The following is a 15,020-nucleotide window of genomic DNA, read 5'->3' as shown; positions in this document are numbered from 1 at the left end:
ATTATGATGAAACAATAAAATTATTATATATTGGAATATGGTATGTAATTAAGTGGGAGTAAAGGGATATTTTGGTAATTGGATAAGAGGTGATTGAATACAATTATTATATATATATATTCGATATTCGATAAATATCGAATACCAAACAGTATTAATATCAAATTCTATCCTGAATATCAAATATTAAAATTTTACTTCCAATATGTAGTTATAGTTAATTAATATAAATTAATAGAATATATTAAATATTTAAATTATTAGGATGAAACAATGAAATTATTATATATTGGGGCATGATATGTAATTAAGTAGGAGTAGAGGATTTTTTATTGTAAGAGTCAATAAAATTTCTGTATGTCTTTTAAATATTTTAAGTTATTAATTATTTTGATTTGTGGTAACAAATTAGTTTTAAACATGATAGACAATTAGATAAATAAATAAAATTTACTTTCAATATGTAGTTATAGTTAATTAATATAAATTAATAGAATATATTAAATATTTAAAATATTATGATAAAATAATAAAATTATTATATATTGAGATATGATATATAATTAAGTGAAAATAGTTGATTTTTTGATAATTGTAAAAAATGATCGAAACCACCTCTTTTATATAATAGAAAAGAAAAGAAAAGAAAAGAAAAGTATATAATAGAAAAGAAAAGAAAAGCAAAGCAAAGAAAAGAAATATAATAGAAAAATAGAAATAAGAGAAAATATAAAGAAATACTTACTGGAGTGAGAGGTGGGGTGGCGTGTACTTTCACACGTAGTGGCCTGTGTTCCCATTTGTGAAATTGCTGCAAAATATTTGCGGCCATTATACTTTCTACCTGATTGATTCCCTATAATCATATTAGGATCAAATTCCTGATTCCCCATTCGTACCCTCACCCTTTTTTTCTCTCTTTATCTTCTCTCTCTAACACACATATAGTAGCACAGTTTTCCATATTCTTCAACTCCTAATTCATCCATTTGTGCTTCAAAAACTGACAATTTTATAGCTTAGAGGTCCGGCCGTTTTTTCAAACTCCGTGGATAGCGAGAGCTTTAGTTTATCGAGCTGGATTTTGCAATTTGGGTTTTGATTCATGTTTATTTGTACTTACAAGAATTGTTAATTATAGCTCAAAAGGCTTGTGGGCTTTGTTAATTAATGGTTGTTTTTGAATCAGTTTCAACAACTGTTAATTATAGCTTAAAGGGTCTTTTGGGTTTTTGTAATTAATGATTTTCGAACTGTTAATTATAGCTCAAAGGGCTTGTGGGTTTTGTTAATTAATGGTTTTTGAATCAGTTTCTGCTATTACTCTTGATTTCCCTCAAGTATTTTTAGTATACCCATCTCCTTGTCCATGTAAAAGCAATGCCAATACATTGTTTACGAGGAGGAGGGGGAAAAGGGGTTTGAGGAAATTGGGTTCGGATTTGGATTTGGATTTGTTTCGTGGGAAATGGGTAATTCGGGCTTGTGTGAATGGCGGAGACCACCATAAACACCATAATTTTGATATAAATATTGCGGATAATGCTAGAAGAGGAGCTAGGAATGTTGTAATTAAGAGATTTGCTGATGAATTGGATGCTTATGGAAGAGTTTCTGAGGAATTAGTGGAAGGTTCGAGTAACAATTTTGCTAATTTTCAAGAAGACCCTTTTGTAGATAAGCTAAGGACTCAACTAGGGGTGATGCATCCATTGCCTTCACCTCCAATAAATCGGAATGTTTTTGGTCTTTTTGTAGTGTTTTTCTTTGTTGGTGTTGTTTTTGATAAGGTTTGGACATCAAGAAAGAGTAATTTTAAGCCAAACAATGGAGGGAATTCCGGGAAATGGCCGTTGGTTCCAGCGAATCTTTCTTCATTGTTGGAAAAGGATTTGCAAAGGAAAGAATCTGTAGAGTGGGTAAACATGGTGTTAGGGAAGTTGTGGAAGGTTTATAGGCCTGGGATTGAGAATTGGATCATTGGTTTGCTTCAGCCTGTCATTGATAATCTCAAAAAGCCTGATTATGTTCAGAGAGTCGAGATAAAGAAATTCTCGCTCGGGGATGAGCCTCTTTCTGTTAGGAGTGTGGAGCGGAGAACTTCTCGTCGAGTCAATGATTTGCAGTGAGTAACATTTTTTGCAAATATACCACCGTACCCATTGTGTTGTTAATTTAAATACAATGTTTGTTTTGGTTGTTACTTAAATTTTATGGTTCATATCGTTAAATCCATCTTAGGTAAGGACTGAAAGTTCCTTTTCGTGTAACGACCAATTTATATATATATATTCATTTTGTATTTGTATTTGTATTTTATTCCATAATTCTATCTTATCCTTTTCTATACCTTTTTGTAGTAGCTGCATCCCGTGTTTTACCTTTTTTGTAGGTTTATCCTTCAAGTTGTTGATGCGTGACATTCTGTAGCAATGGAAAACGATATAATCTATCCAAATGTTATATTTGTTAAAACAATACATTATGAAACAATACGTAACAATCATCCAAACAGAGTGTAAGTGAAAAAAGAAACGAAAAGTTAAGTTAAATTAGAGAAGATCTTATTCTATTTCTTGGTTGAAAGTCTTTGAGTTGGTATTTACTCCTTAGCCTATATTCTTTAATTGAACTGAGGTCTAGAATCAAAAGTGACGTATACATACAACATTTTATTTGGAGGAAAGCATTAGAGAAAAGCTCTTTTTTTGCAAATTTCTTGGTGGAGCAGTCGAGTTGATGTTTTCTCCTTAGCCTACATTCATTGTTTCAGGCGTCGATTAAGATAGAAGGAAAATATATATACAGAATTTGATTAGGAGGAAAATATTTTCCCTCGATATAGTGAGATGGTGTTTTTGCCTTATTGAGGAAAAAATTATACTAGTTCCTTGAGACTGATCAAGACAGAAAACAGATCAATCTAGTTCCTTGAGAAATTTGAACCTGATAATTACAGCCTTTTCCTTGATAAAGTTTGTTGTGGAGCTATACATCAGGACCCCCTTTCTGTGCTGATAAGGCAGTTTCATATAGGCTTACAATTTGAAGGATAATGTTCTGAAATTTCATAGAAAATTGTTTGCTATCAATATGCTTCAACATCCTCTTGGCCCATAAATTCTTGTTTTTGAGCCAAATTTTAGCTCTCTTAAGTTACTGTATCTTGTCGTCATTTTACTACATTATTCGGCTCAAGCAATTATAATGTGCATACAACTATGATCTTCTCTGCTATATTCTATGCTGCAAAGTTCTCTAGTTCCGATCAAACTGACATGATAAAAGCACAACTCCTTATCTTTTCTTGTTATGTGAAAGTTCATTGTTTCTTGGAATGTATCGACTGATTTGTGCATTGTTTAATGCTATCTAGGTATCAGATAGGCATCCGATACACTGGTGGTGCTCGCATGCTGTTAATGCTGTCGCTAAAATTTGGAGTTATCCCCATTTCTGTGCCAGTCGGTGTACGGAACTTTGACATTGATGGCGAACTCTGGGTCAAGTTGCGATTAATACAAACAGAGCCTTGGATTGGAGCTGTTTCTTGGGCTTTTGTTTCCCTTCCAAAGATAAAGCTTGACTTGTCACCATTCCGTTTGTTCAACCTAATGGGTATGCGAATTTCGAGTTAGGACTTTTATCTATGAGATGAATCCTGTTACAGAAACTTGCATGCTTTCATTCTCTAACCAATACTTCCTCTTGATGGGTCATACTCATGAAATTTTCCGAGCAGATTCTTTAGCTTGGATTTAAGTAGTTGTAGTGTCTTTGGCAGAGGTAATGTTAGTTTATTAAACAGAAGGGACTAACCCTGTAAACAAGATGCGTAGACACATATTGCAAATGTTATTTTGGAAAAGTTCATCATTCATCTGTGCATGCTGGGATATCATTTGCACTCTTAAGGAGAACAGGACTATAGAATCTCATGGCATAGTCCCGTTTTAAACTATTCTTTTTTATAAGAGACTGTTTCAAAGATGATATATTTAACGGTTTATGTAACAGTTTATACCAGACTTCTGTGTTTAATTTGTTTCTTCTGGAACAATATTAACTTCCAATTCTGTTGAGCGCTCAATTATTATAAAAGAGTAAGCTCAGTTATTTAGAGAGTGGAGTAGGTGTTTAGCATTGTGGATTTAATCATGGGTCTTCAAATTCTTATCATTTGGAACATATTCTTTAAGACAGTGGAATTACTCCATAGAGTTTATTCTCTTCGAGAATGAACTCCATGGAGTTTATTGTTATGGGGTACTTGAATGTAATTTTAGGAATCTAATTCGAGTCATTAGCAACTATGTGGCGTACTGTGAATACTATGAAAAATATTTGCTTTCTTCTTTATCTTGTTTTCTTTGCTGCTCTGTGTAATCTCCAAGACTAGCATTCTTCTGCCATAAAGCCTACATTTAGGATTAGTGAATACGAGCTTTTTCTACTAGAGTTACTGTAAAGTGAAATCTTTCCAGTGCATAGTTACCAATTGTTGACTACTTACTGTCACTGAGTTGTCATCATTTTACTGACTATTTTTGGTTTTTCTATTTACAGTTTATAAAATGGGATTGCGGTACCTAAAATTAAACGAATAAAATTAGATGAGCAATATTATTCATATGCCCAATAAAAATTTTCACATATTTATTTTCTTTTCTTGCATGTATCTGGGAAACACCAGCGATTCCTGTTCTATCAATGTAAGTACTATTTTATCCATTCTGATGTTCTTGTTACATATGCATTTTCCATTTCGGTTTGTTTCCCCCGTCATTGATGTATTTAATTTCTTTTTGCCATTCAGTTACCGTCTCATTAAAAGGTCCTTTTTTTGGGGGTGGGGGTGGGGATGGGGGATGGGTGGGTAAGGGGTTGCGGAGTAAAGTCCGTTAACTGAATAATGCTTTCACCAGACCACTTTCACTCCTTTCAGCTTTTGAAGATTTTATGCAGTCAAATACGCTTTTTTCAGGTTGACAATTCAAAAAGCCCATTTGCTTTTCAAGTAATATGGTCATGCTCAATTGTCATCAATCATGTATAATTTTCTTGAGAATCTTCCGCATTCAGTTTATTCTGGCTTCCAGTTACGGTATTGGAGAGGCACCTCTTGTTATGTATTCCGAGGATGTTCTCTCTGTCTGTGTGTGTGCGCGCGCATGCTCGCTCATTTTCTTCCCTGGTTTTGGAAATCTCGTCTTGTGTCAAGTCTCTTGTTTTTCAGCTCAGGTTTGTGTCATTTGAATGGTCTACAATTATAGTTGCGTTTGGTGTTTTAGCACGGATCATCTTAATATTTAATTCTAGACCCAGATCTTTCTAGTATCATACTCATTCTGAATTTCTTGCATGATTTATTTTCTATTTACAATATCCTATCGAACTATCTCAGTTTTTCCACTGCATGGTGAGTATGAGTTTTTATTTCTTATACGAATGTTTCAGGTTTTTGAAGAAACTTCTTACAGAGGATTTACCTCGTCTCTTTGTCCGTCCGAAAAAAATTGTGTTGGATTTTCAAAAAGGCAAGGCAGTTGGCCCTGTTCCGAGTGAACCCAAGTCTGATCAATATGAACAACCTAACGCTGGAGAAATGCAAGAAGGAAATAAGGAATTTGCTGGAGAACTATCAGTGACTCTTGTTGATGCAAGGAAACTCTCTTATATCATCTATGGTATGAATTTGTTTATCTTTCATCAGTGGCATCAATCTTTTTCTTAAATCTGACATTTTGCTTCCTAGTAACACCCAACTTCTTAAATGAGTTCGTCTCTTCATATTATTTTAATAGTTAAAACTATTCTGTAGCATATTCTAGTTTGTCAAAGAAAAAGGTCGGAGATATTTACTTCAAAGTCAGTTGAAGCTCCAAAAGAATGTAATTTCCATTGCATGAGAACTACTTTAAGTGAATATAAACGCCGTATGTTTTGGTCCAGTAATCACTGTGAATCAGTGGAAATATAGCCTGTCATCCTTATTTGAAATAGAATAATTACCAAATGAAATCACTGATTTAGGAAAATGGTACTAAAAAAATTTATTACTTTGTCAAAATTAAAAAAAAGGAAAATGTTACCAAATGAAATCACATTTGTATAAATGAGCGGGTGTCATTTGTAGTAAACCATGTCCCTTGTAAGGTTTGCTATGTTTGGTTTACTTCTTGTATGCTGGCAAGCCTCTTCCCTTGTCTAATGAAATTTATTACTTTATCAAAAAAAAAAAAAAAAAAAAGAAACGAAAATGGTACCAAATGAAATCACATTAGAAAGGAGTAAAATGCGAATACTTTTGACTATGCTCATTAACAAATATAAAACAATTATGTTGCTACAATTTATTAGAAATAAGTGTCTCCCGTTTATGTTTCGTTTTTAATAAGTGTCTCCCGTTTATGTTTCGTTTTTACTACCAATCACTGCTGCCAATCACATATGCTGCCTTTGTAAATACGTAAGTATGTTCTATATGTGATTCAATGATATTGACTACCACCAAGAGGCAGTGACTTCATTGGTGTTCTTTCCAGGATTCTTGCTAGTTTAGCACATGGAGAGCCTTGCACATAAGATGTTTAGATCAGGTTATCACATCAAACAGGAATTAGGAAAAGAAAACTTTATGCTACAAGGATCTTCGTTTAACTTTTTTTGTGTTGTAAATGTAATTTTTTGGTTGGGTAAGATTTAAACGTAATAGTTAATAAAAGTAAAAGAAGGAACGGAAAAAGTTAGCTGTGAAAAAAAAATGCAAAGCAAAAACGTGGACGGGTCCCAAAAATTTTCTGCTGCTACACCTCCACTTATTATTATTTTTTGATAAGGTCATCTCCACTTCATGTATACATGATACATGTGTTTAGTTGGTATGAATCTCCTGTTAAGCTGCACGTTCAATAGATGGAACTTGGGTGTTTTTCAGTCTCATTGCTCTATTTTATGAATGCCATGTAATTTCCTCTTTTGTTTTCCCATGTCTGTCTTTGTGAAATTTTTTCTGGCCATTTTTGTTCAGGCAAAACTGATCCATATGTCAATCTAAAACTCGGAGATCAAGTAATACGCAGCAAAAGAAACAGTCAAACTACTGTCATTGGACCTCCTGGAGAACCTATATGGAATCAGGTGATTTAAATATAAATCTGCTGGCCTGATCTGTTGGTATTGATGTATTTGTCGGCGGCTTGCTAGCTCTTCTGCTGGAGCTTATACATCGTTTGCCATGTTCTTTGCCTCTTTGGCAGGATTTTCACATGTTTGTCACAAACCCTAGGGGACAAAAGCTATATATAGAAGCAAAGGACACCCTTGGATTTACAGATTTGACTATTGGCTCAGCGGAGGTAAATCCTCCTGTACATGCAAATATTATCTATTGTCTCTGTTTCTGAAAGGCGATCTATCTAATTTGTTAGTTTACTGATGTGCCTTAAACAAAATACTCCAAACTAGTGCAAAGGTTGGGAGAGACTGGGTATACTGCACAGTATCCTGTCACTTGCATTTCTGCAGAGTCTGTTTCCATGCCTCAAACCAGTGGCCTTCAGGCCACGAAGAACAACTCTACTGTCGACACAAGGCTCAGCCTCTAAAAATGATAATGAATTAGTATTGTATTTTGAAAAACATGAAAAAAAGATGCTTTTAGCATTTTATATTTTTCTGTGGGACATTATTTATTAATGATGATCAAGGTGATATTAGGATATATAGTTGGATAGGAGTTGCATAAAAAGGCATCTTTCTAATGACTACTACTTCTAGGTTGATCTGGTATCGCTCGAAGATACTGTACCAACAGACAAAATTGTGGTCCTCAGAGGTTGGGGACTACTGGGACCAAGGCCTGTAGGAGAGATTTTACTGCGATTGACATATAAAGCTTATGTTGAAGATGAGGAGGATGAAAGGACTGAAGCAAGATCCAAGGATTTGGATGCTTCAGATGATGAATTATCTGACTTTGATGAACGAGATATTGCTGTCTATGAGGATCGTGGAAAGAGTGTGTCAAGTGGAACAGATAAAGAATCGTTTATGGATTTATTGGCAGCATTACTTGTCAGCGAGGAATTCCAAGGGATCGTGGCATCTGAAACAAGCAATACTAAATCTGTAGATGATTTTAAAACTAGAGTGTCAACATCAAGACAACGTACTCCTGCCAGATCTGAACAGCAAACTTCTGATACTCCTGAAATTTTTGGAGGTAAAGTACATCGAATTGTTCTAAGATAGATCAATCCAGTTTGTTTTTTCCCAGGAAATGCATAGAGTTCTCCCATTTCTTGCACGTCTAATTAACATCTCTTATTTGCAGAGTCGGCCCTGTTTTGGCTAGCGATAATTACAAGTATCTCAGTTCTAATTGCTCTCAATGTCAGCGGTTCTAGCATTTTCAATCCGTGAATAATGAAACAAAATAAATTGATAGCCCCTGGTAAAGAATGCAATATAGAGCTTCTGCTGGAATTATTCTGGCAAACCAGACAGTTGTCACCACTATAAGTTTGCCCGAACGGAAACCTTATCAAAGTCCTTACCTTCTGCTGGTCTTCCATTCGAGGTGCGTTGTTCTTCTGATTCTTTGCCTTAGCTCACTTTTCATTGCTCTAACTTTGGCTGTATGATCAACTATGGCATCTGTTCTTATCAGTTCCTCTGTCGTTTGCTCTGATTTGATTTTCATGCCTTTAGTGCATGTCTTTACATTCTTCAAATATGCAGACAACGTTTGTTCTTTTTTGCCTTTTCCTCCCCTCATAAGCAGTCTTTTGGTGATTCAATTGTTTTCTGAAATGCTTATTTTTACCTACAGACAATCAAAACAATTTTATTATCAATATCAAGGGAAGATAAATAAATGTTTGAACAAAAAAAATAAATAAAGAAGGAAACATTAACACATAAATGAATCACCTAGATATGATACAGAAGGGAGCTCATCCACATTGTATTCTGATCAACTCTACCCAGTGTGGAAAATTAGCGTCTACAGCCAGCATGATGAGCCATATCGAGTGTAAAAAAACAAACAAATCACATCTCAGTTTCATCTTGAAATTCAAGATAAAGTAAAACAGAACTTCTTTTTCCCCTTTTAGGGTTTTCATGTTGCACTATCATTTGAGATGCCTTTGCTTGTCAGGGCAGGCCCGTGCAAGCATCCTGCATTAGCAGGGTCTAGGGAAGGGCCGCTTCCCCAAGGGGTTAATGGAAGAAAACTGTTGGTGTGTAAAGACAATTATGAGCCAACTATTTGATCTAATTTCAGAGTGGAAGCTAGCAACATATTTCCTGTTTCCTTGAATAAATGAGCAGATTTCCATTATTTGTTTAGTGTTTCAATCACCAACTCCTTGAAGAATATAGTATGACTTGGCAATTGGTGGATAACACAAAACCTGATCCAAATGATGATGTCCATATTTCTCATTCGTGGAGGACTTCTCTAGTAAAATAGGGATTTTAACATGAGGAACTTAGTAATTATTTCATTTTAACATAGCGCGCTTTTCATTTTTCATCTTTAAGTTGTGATTCTGTAATTTCTTGAGCACTGAACTAAAAATTGCTTATTTTCTTGTTTGTTGGCAGGCTGGCCGACTGTATCCTCCATTATCTGTCAACCATTGTACACTCTCTTAACATATTAACCAGATCAAGTACCAAACACTGCCCCCACCCCCACCCCCACCCCCACAACCCCAATAGAAAATGAAAGGAATCCCCAGACACACTTAGAAGAGAAGAGAACATCAAAAAAATATATGTTACAATGAGGTATATATTCTTTTGGCGGCAAATTTTGGCCATCCTTGTACTCTTGTTTTTAGTTACATCCTGTAACTCCTAACCCTCCCCCCCCCCCCCCCCCCCCTCCCCCCCCCCTCTTCTATCTTTCTGTGTGTACGCGCGTGTATAGTCGTCAACTGTCACAACTATAGTGGCACAATGAGGTTTTTGACTTTACAAGTCCCCGTGTTATTCAGATTCAGTTGTGAGGGTGTACTAAGCCGTTGAAACTAGTGAAATAGTTGTTACAACTATTGTTGCCTTGTTCAATCTTTCATTTTTTTCGTTGTTAAAGTGGTAAGAGAAAGGGGGATGGTATTATTAAAAGATGATACTGTCAATGTCACATATTTAAGTAGCTGCAGATTATGTTAACATCCCATTATTGCTTGTTACTGTAGATACTTGTGGATGTACTTGATACTTGAACCTTGTTATTTCTTCAGTGACTTCTTCTGCCTGCAGTTAGGATAAATGAAATCACCTTCCATAGTTTCTTTTAGGCATAATTCATGAATAGGCTCTCAAATTTGACACCAACTGACAAGCAAACACTCAACTTTGAGAGTGCACGTCTAAACACCTCAATTACACTAAAACTTGATTAAGTTATTCTTGTTAAGATAGCTCTGGCAAGTCTAATGTGAGTTATACATGCTCCTATGTGGATAAGTAAACCAACGGGTGAAAACATGGGACCCACAACTTTTTACAAAAAGAATTAAACCATAATTTGAAGGTTGACAAGCGTATAGTGGGTGAAAAAATAAATATTTTCATGTCAGAATCGTGTGTCTAGTTTGAGCTCCTCTTCCCCTTTCTACCCCTTTCTAGACAAGAAATGAGTCTCCCTTCTCCTTTCTTTTCGTTCTCACTTGTATACGTGAATTTAGGTCTAGCCTCACTTATATTCAGTTATCGAGGAGGTCTCTACTCTTTCTTATGTAAGCTTCTGATTAGTCGTAATCGCACTTCTATGTAATATCCAAAGCATATTAAAGCATTTACGGTTACGACATACTATGAAGATGAATTGAGGTGTTTTGGTATGCTCTCTCTAATTGAAATGTTAACTTACCGATTGAGGTTAACGTTGAGCATTTCTTTATTTATCTATTATGCCTCTCTTTTATAAGCTTTTTCTACTATTAGCATTTTTTCATAATGAAGATGTATCCTCCTATCTTTATTGATCCCAGTAACAAAAGTTGTTTTGAACTTCTATCATAGTCTTGTTTGCTAAAGTTCTTCATATGCAAATTGGTAAACCTTAACCTTCGTTTGGTTGGGTGATGGGTAAACAAAACAATTCGGGGGTAAGTTATTCCACCATATATATGGGATATCTTATCCCTTCATTATAGTGCAAATGATGAAATAAATACTCCCCAAAATTAGTCAAGACTTCTAACCAAGCATAGGATGAAATAATCCTACATCTTATCCTGAGATTATTATCCCTTATCCCTCACACCAAACAAGCCCTAAATCCACTAAAAGTAATTTAAAGTGTCATTTTATCCTAATCTCGATAATCTTTCTGAAAGCTTTGGCCTTAATACTAGTCAAAATAGAATTTTATTGGTTTCTTGAAATGGAAAATCAAGTGAGAAATAATTACTCATATAGAGTCCACATAAATTGGAAGACTGACTTCAATGATGGGAATAACCTCCGCACTTGGATGCTTCACCGAACAACAGTTGTCCGCCTTACTTTATTAAAATAGTGGTTGATCCTTTGATAGTTACATTCAACTTAATGTAATGTTATGTTCAGGCGTTGATATTCCATCTTTCCAAAAGTACTACCTTGTACATGGTCTATGTTTTGAGAGCATACTTGACATTAGACAGACAAGGGCAGAAGGAAATAATGGTTGTTCTTGAAGAAGAGGAAAAGAGGACAACAATTACATATGGTGAATTTGGTATGGAGGGAAATATTTTCCTAAAAATAAGTGAATTTTTTTACTTACTTTCTAGTGTCTAGCAAATAAGTAAAAAATATTATTCTAAAAACATTTAAATAATTTAGACAAACACTACATGGAATGAGTGGTGGGATTGAGAGAAGTAAACAATATGAAAAGTGTTTTGAAGCTAATTTTCGTTTCATGAGGATATTCGTTTTCTTCATTTTTCAAGAACATGTTTCTAGAAACTTTTTTTTTTTCCAATTTTTGACTGACCAAACATGAAACACACAACAGGATTATCTGTCCAATGTTTCCTCATGTCCATAGTCCTACTTCCAAATAACACTTCAGCACCATGCCTATTTGTAGTATGTACAACACTTCCGGGCTCCGGCACTAAGCCTATTTGCAGTATGTATAACACTTCAGGCACCAAGCCTATTTGCAGTATGTGTAACACTTCAGGCACCATGCCTATTAGGCACCACACCTATTTACAGTATGTATAACAACACTTCAGGCGCCATGCCTATTTGCAGTATGTATAACACTTTTGGCACCATACCTATTTGCAGAATGTGTAACACTTCAGGCACCATGTTTATTTGCAGCATGCATAATATCTTCACCAAGAACCACTTGGAAAGTCTTTAGCACACTCCTTCATCATCCTCATGATAGCAGCCCTCCCCTGAGAACCAGACTGCCGCAGATGTTCTTTCACATCTCTGTATAAAGGGTAACAAGATACCAGATTTAATGTCACATCCCAGTTGGATATGGGAGGTTAGTAGCGGGTTGCCAGCAAAACATAGAAAATATGAATAACTGTGATTGACCTTCAGAAGAATAAAGCGGCATGGATAAAGAAGATTCATATAGCCAACTTAACTAAAATCGGGTTGAAACATATTCTGATTAAGTCTGATTGGTTACTGCTAGTAGCTAATGCTGTTAATAGTAGGAAACAGTAGCATTGGCTAATCATCACAACATACCCACTGTAGTCCCACAAAATGGGGCAGACAGGCTGTTTCTGATAGGCGCTTGGCTTAGGAAAACAAAATCCAAAAGAGTCCGAACAAGAAGTAACATAAGTACAAGAAACAATAGACAGTGTAACAGAATAGAAACTACCATGAAATAATACGGTAAGGAACAACAGATAGTAATAGAAACCGAAGGACAGGAAACTATAGAGACAATACTACAACTACTAATATGAATGGACTGCAAGACAACCCCTTGCTTCCGATTAACCTTCTACCCTTAATCCATGTCTTCCACTCCCTCCTATCCAAGCATTGGATAATCATAATTATAATTAATTGGTAATAACATTATCAGCTGATTGATTACAAACATCTAAGGAAGCATTAGACAACAAACCTGCAACGTGGAATATTGCATTCAGTATCCTTGCATGTATGAGCATGCAGATGAAGTAGATTCTGTTATTTACACAATATATTCGGTTATGCAGAATCTGTAGAGCAGAAAAACAACTTCATCTAGTTCAAGTTTATAAACAAGAACACAATGAAGTATATCAATACCCTCAACACAAGATCAAAATGATCTTTTCAAGAGGTGTATTTATTTTTCAGAAATAATAGATGAAGTAGAAATGAATAAGGCCAAGTAGTCCGAATTCATGGAGTTTCCTTAAGGAAATAATTCCCCTCACTGTACCCGAGGTTGTGAATTTTTCCTCCCAGGATAAAATAGCCTTTAATCCGACTATAGCGGTACCTCAAATAGGCGGATTCTACGAACGTACTGAACGATTTAATGATCACACAGAGTATTTGAAGACAAGAAGAATGTTTTGTAATCTGAAAATTTCTGTACCAAAACCTGTGGATGAAACCAGGTTTATATAGCCACAAGATGCCTCTTCAGAAAGGTGGCATTGGTTCAATTTAAAGGTGTGTGTCTTTTCTGAAAATGCATGTCTATTTACTTAAAATAGTGCATCATTTTGCTGAAACAGTACATACCAGTTCGTGTGAAACATTGTGTCCTTTCATCGAAACATTGCATTAGTTTGCTGAAACAGTGCATCAGTTCACTGGAATAATGCATCTGTTTATAAAAATAGTTCATCTGTTCATCGAAAACAGTGCATCTGTTCGCGAAATAGTGCAACGATTCATTGAAACAGTGTATCTGTTCATAGAACAATTGCATCAGTTCAGTTCAAAGTTACTATTACTGTGTGCATGTGGCATTTTTCGGATTTCAAATAAAGTTTGTCCAAAAAGACAGATCCAAAGCCGAAGCCGAAGTCGAAGCAAAGCCGAGCGACCGACGAAGACAACGACGCGAGGCATCTCTATTTTCTTGCCTCACTTTTCATGTGGAGTAAGTGTTCATTAATATAAACACTACAAAGTTCTCTTCTTCCACCAATGTGGTAGAAAGAGTAAACTTTCCAATTTGGAGTACACTTTCTAAATTGAGTGTCTCCTTTCCTACACCTTTTTCCTCTCCATTTTCCATTCATACTTTCTTCATTTACTATGAACCCAACAATCCCCCACATGAATGGGGAATGGCTATTTTTTTTGTAAAAGTTTTACAGACAAGTATGTGATCATCAAACAAAGATTGATTGCATCTGGATAAGTGAGTTTTCCTTTGAAATTTCCGTAGTGAACATGCATCGGATGCACTCGGTCAATCGGTAGATTTGGTATCTTTGAACCATCGAGCTTTAATGTACACCTAGACAATACACGTCACACAACCAGCCTTTTACCGTTTTATGGTTCTCACGGTTTTTGTTCTTTTCAGCTGTGAACACGTCCCGGTGTCATGAGAGCTTAGAGAATAGGCCTTTACTAATATTCTATTTGAATCGGCTTCCACTTCGCCCACACATAGGTGATTTCTAAACGTTCAATCCTATAGACTAAACTATTTGGTCAAATTTGCCAAATTTAGATAATTATTAAAAGACTTTTCACCTAAGTCTTATCCTTGTTTACTAACCATTGTCTACATCATGAGAATGGGTAGGGTAATTGACAATGTTGAACCTGTCAGATACAACTTTGTTTGATCTCCTTGAACCTAGCTCTTGGGATCTCTAGTCTGCTAGGTAGAGTTACCGCCATGCTAACTTGTCCTAGGCTTTAAACCCATTCCCTTGGATGTCCTTTCCACTCCTTCTCTAGATAGGCCTTTTGTAAGTAAATCCGACACATTATCCTTTGACTTTACATAGTTAATAGTGATAATTCCACTAGAGAGAAGTTCCCTAACGGTATTATGTCTCTATCGTATGTGA

At 35.5% G+C, this 15,020-nt stretch overlaps 2 protein-coding genes across 2 annotated transcripts in view; one reads left to right on the top strand and one right to left on the bottom strand.

Annotated features, from left to right (window-relative positions):
* The first annotated feature begins 755 nt into the window (after positions 1–755).
* On the top strand, positions 756–10,064 carry LOC107870433 (tricalbin-3). Its single transcript, XM_016716962.2, has 9 exons — positions 756–2,125; positions 3,377–3,618; positions 4,694–4,712; positions 5,458–5,687; positions 7,031–7,140; positions 7,260–7,358; positions 7,780–8,224; positions 8,336–8,581; positions 9,613–10,064. The coding sequence occupies exons 1-8, from the start codon at positions 1,296–1,298 to the stop codon at positions 8,422–8,424; spliced, it is 2,064 nt and encodes a 687-aa protein (XP_016572448.2). The 5' UTR covers positions 756–1,295; the 3' UTR covers positions 8,425–8,581; positions 9,613–10,064.
* Positions 10,065–12,378: 2,314 nt separating this feature from the next.
* LOC124898444 overlaps positions 12,379–15,020 on the bottom strand; it is a 33,044-nt gene continuing 30,402 nt past the window's right edge. Inside the window, exons 3-5 of the mRNA XM_047412092.1 lie at positions 13,729–13,897; positions 12,727–12,779; positions 12,379–12,456 (exon numbers count right to left, since the gene is read on the bottom strand). Of these exons, the coding sequence (XP_047268048.1) occupies positions 12,379–12,456; positions 12,727–12,779; positions 13,729–13,897 (300 nt within the window). The remainder of the gene's footprint in view (positions 12,457–12,726; positions 12,780–13,728; positions 13,898–15,020) is intronic.

Source organism: Capsicum annuum, chromosome 5, assembly GCF_002878395.1.
Source record: "Capsicum annuum cultivar UCD-10X-F1 chromosome 5, UCD10Xv1.1, whole genome shotgun sequence".
NCBI classification, from domain to species: Eukaryota; Viridiplantae; Streptophyta; class Magnoliopsida; order Solanales; family Solanaceae; genus Capsicum; species Capsicum annuum.
This window is presented reverse-complemented; position numbering and strand designations above follow the sequence as displayed.

What these genes read in the sequence shown, in the direction of transcription:
- LOC107870433 (XM_016716962.2), top strand. Translation starts at nt 1,296, where the DNA reads ATGGTTTTTGAATCAGTTTCTGCTATTACTCTTGATTTCCCTCAAGTA. An exon ending in CGTCGAGTCAATGATTTGCA is followed by an intron (nt 2,126 to 3,376) that starts GTGAGTAACATT and finishes AATGCTATCTAG; the next exon opens with GTATCAGATAGGCATCCGAT. An exon ending in TGACTATTGGCTCAGCGGAG is followed by an intron (nt 7,359 to 7,779) that starts GTAAATCCTCCT and finishes TACTACTTCTAG; the next exon opens with GTTGATCTGGTATCGCTCGA.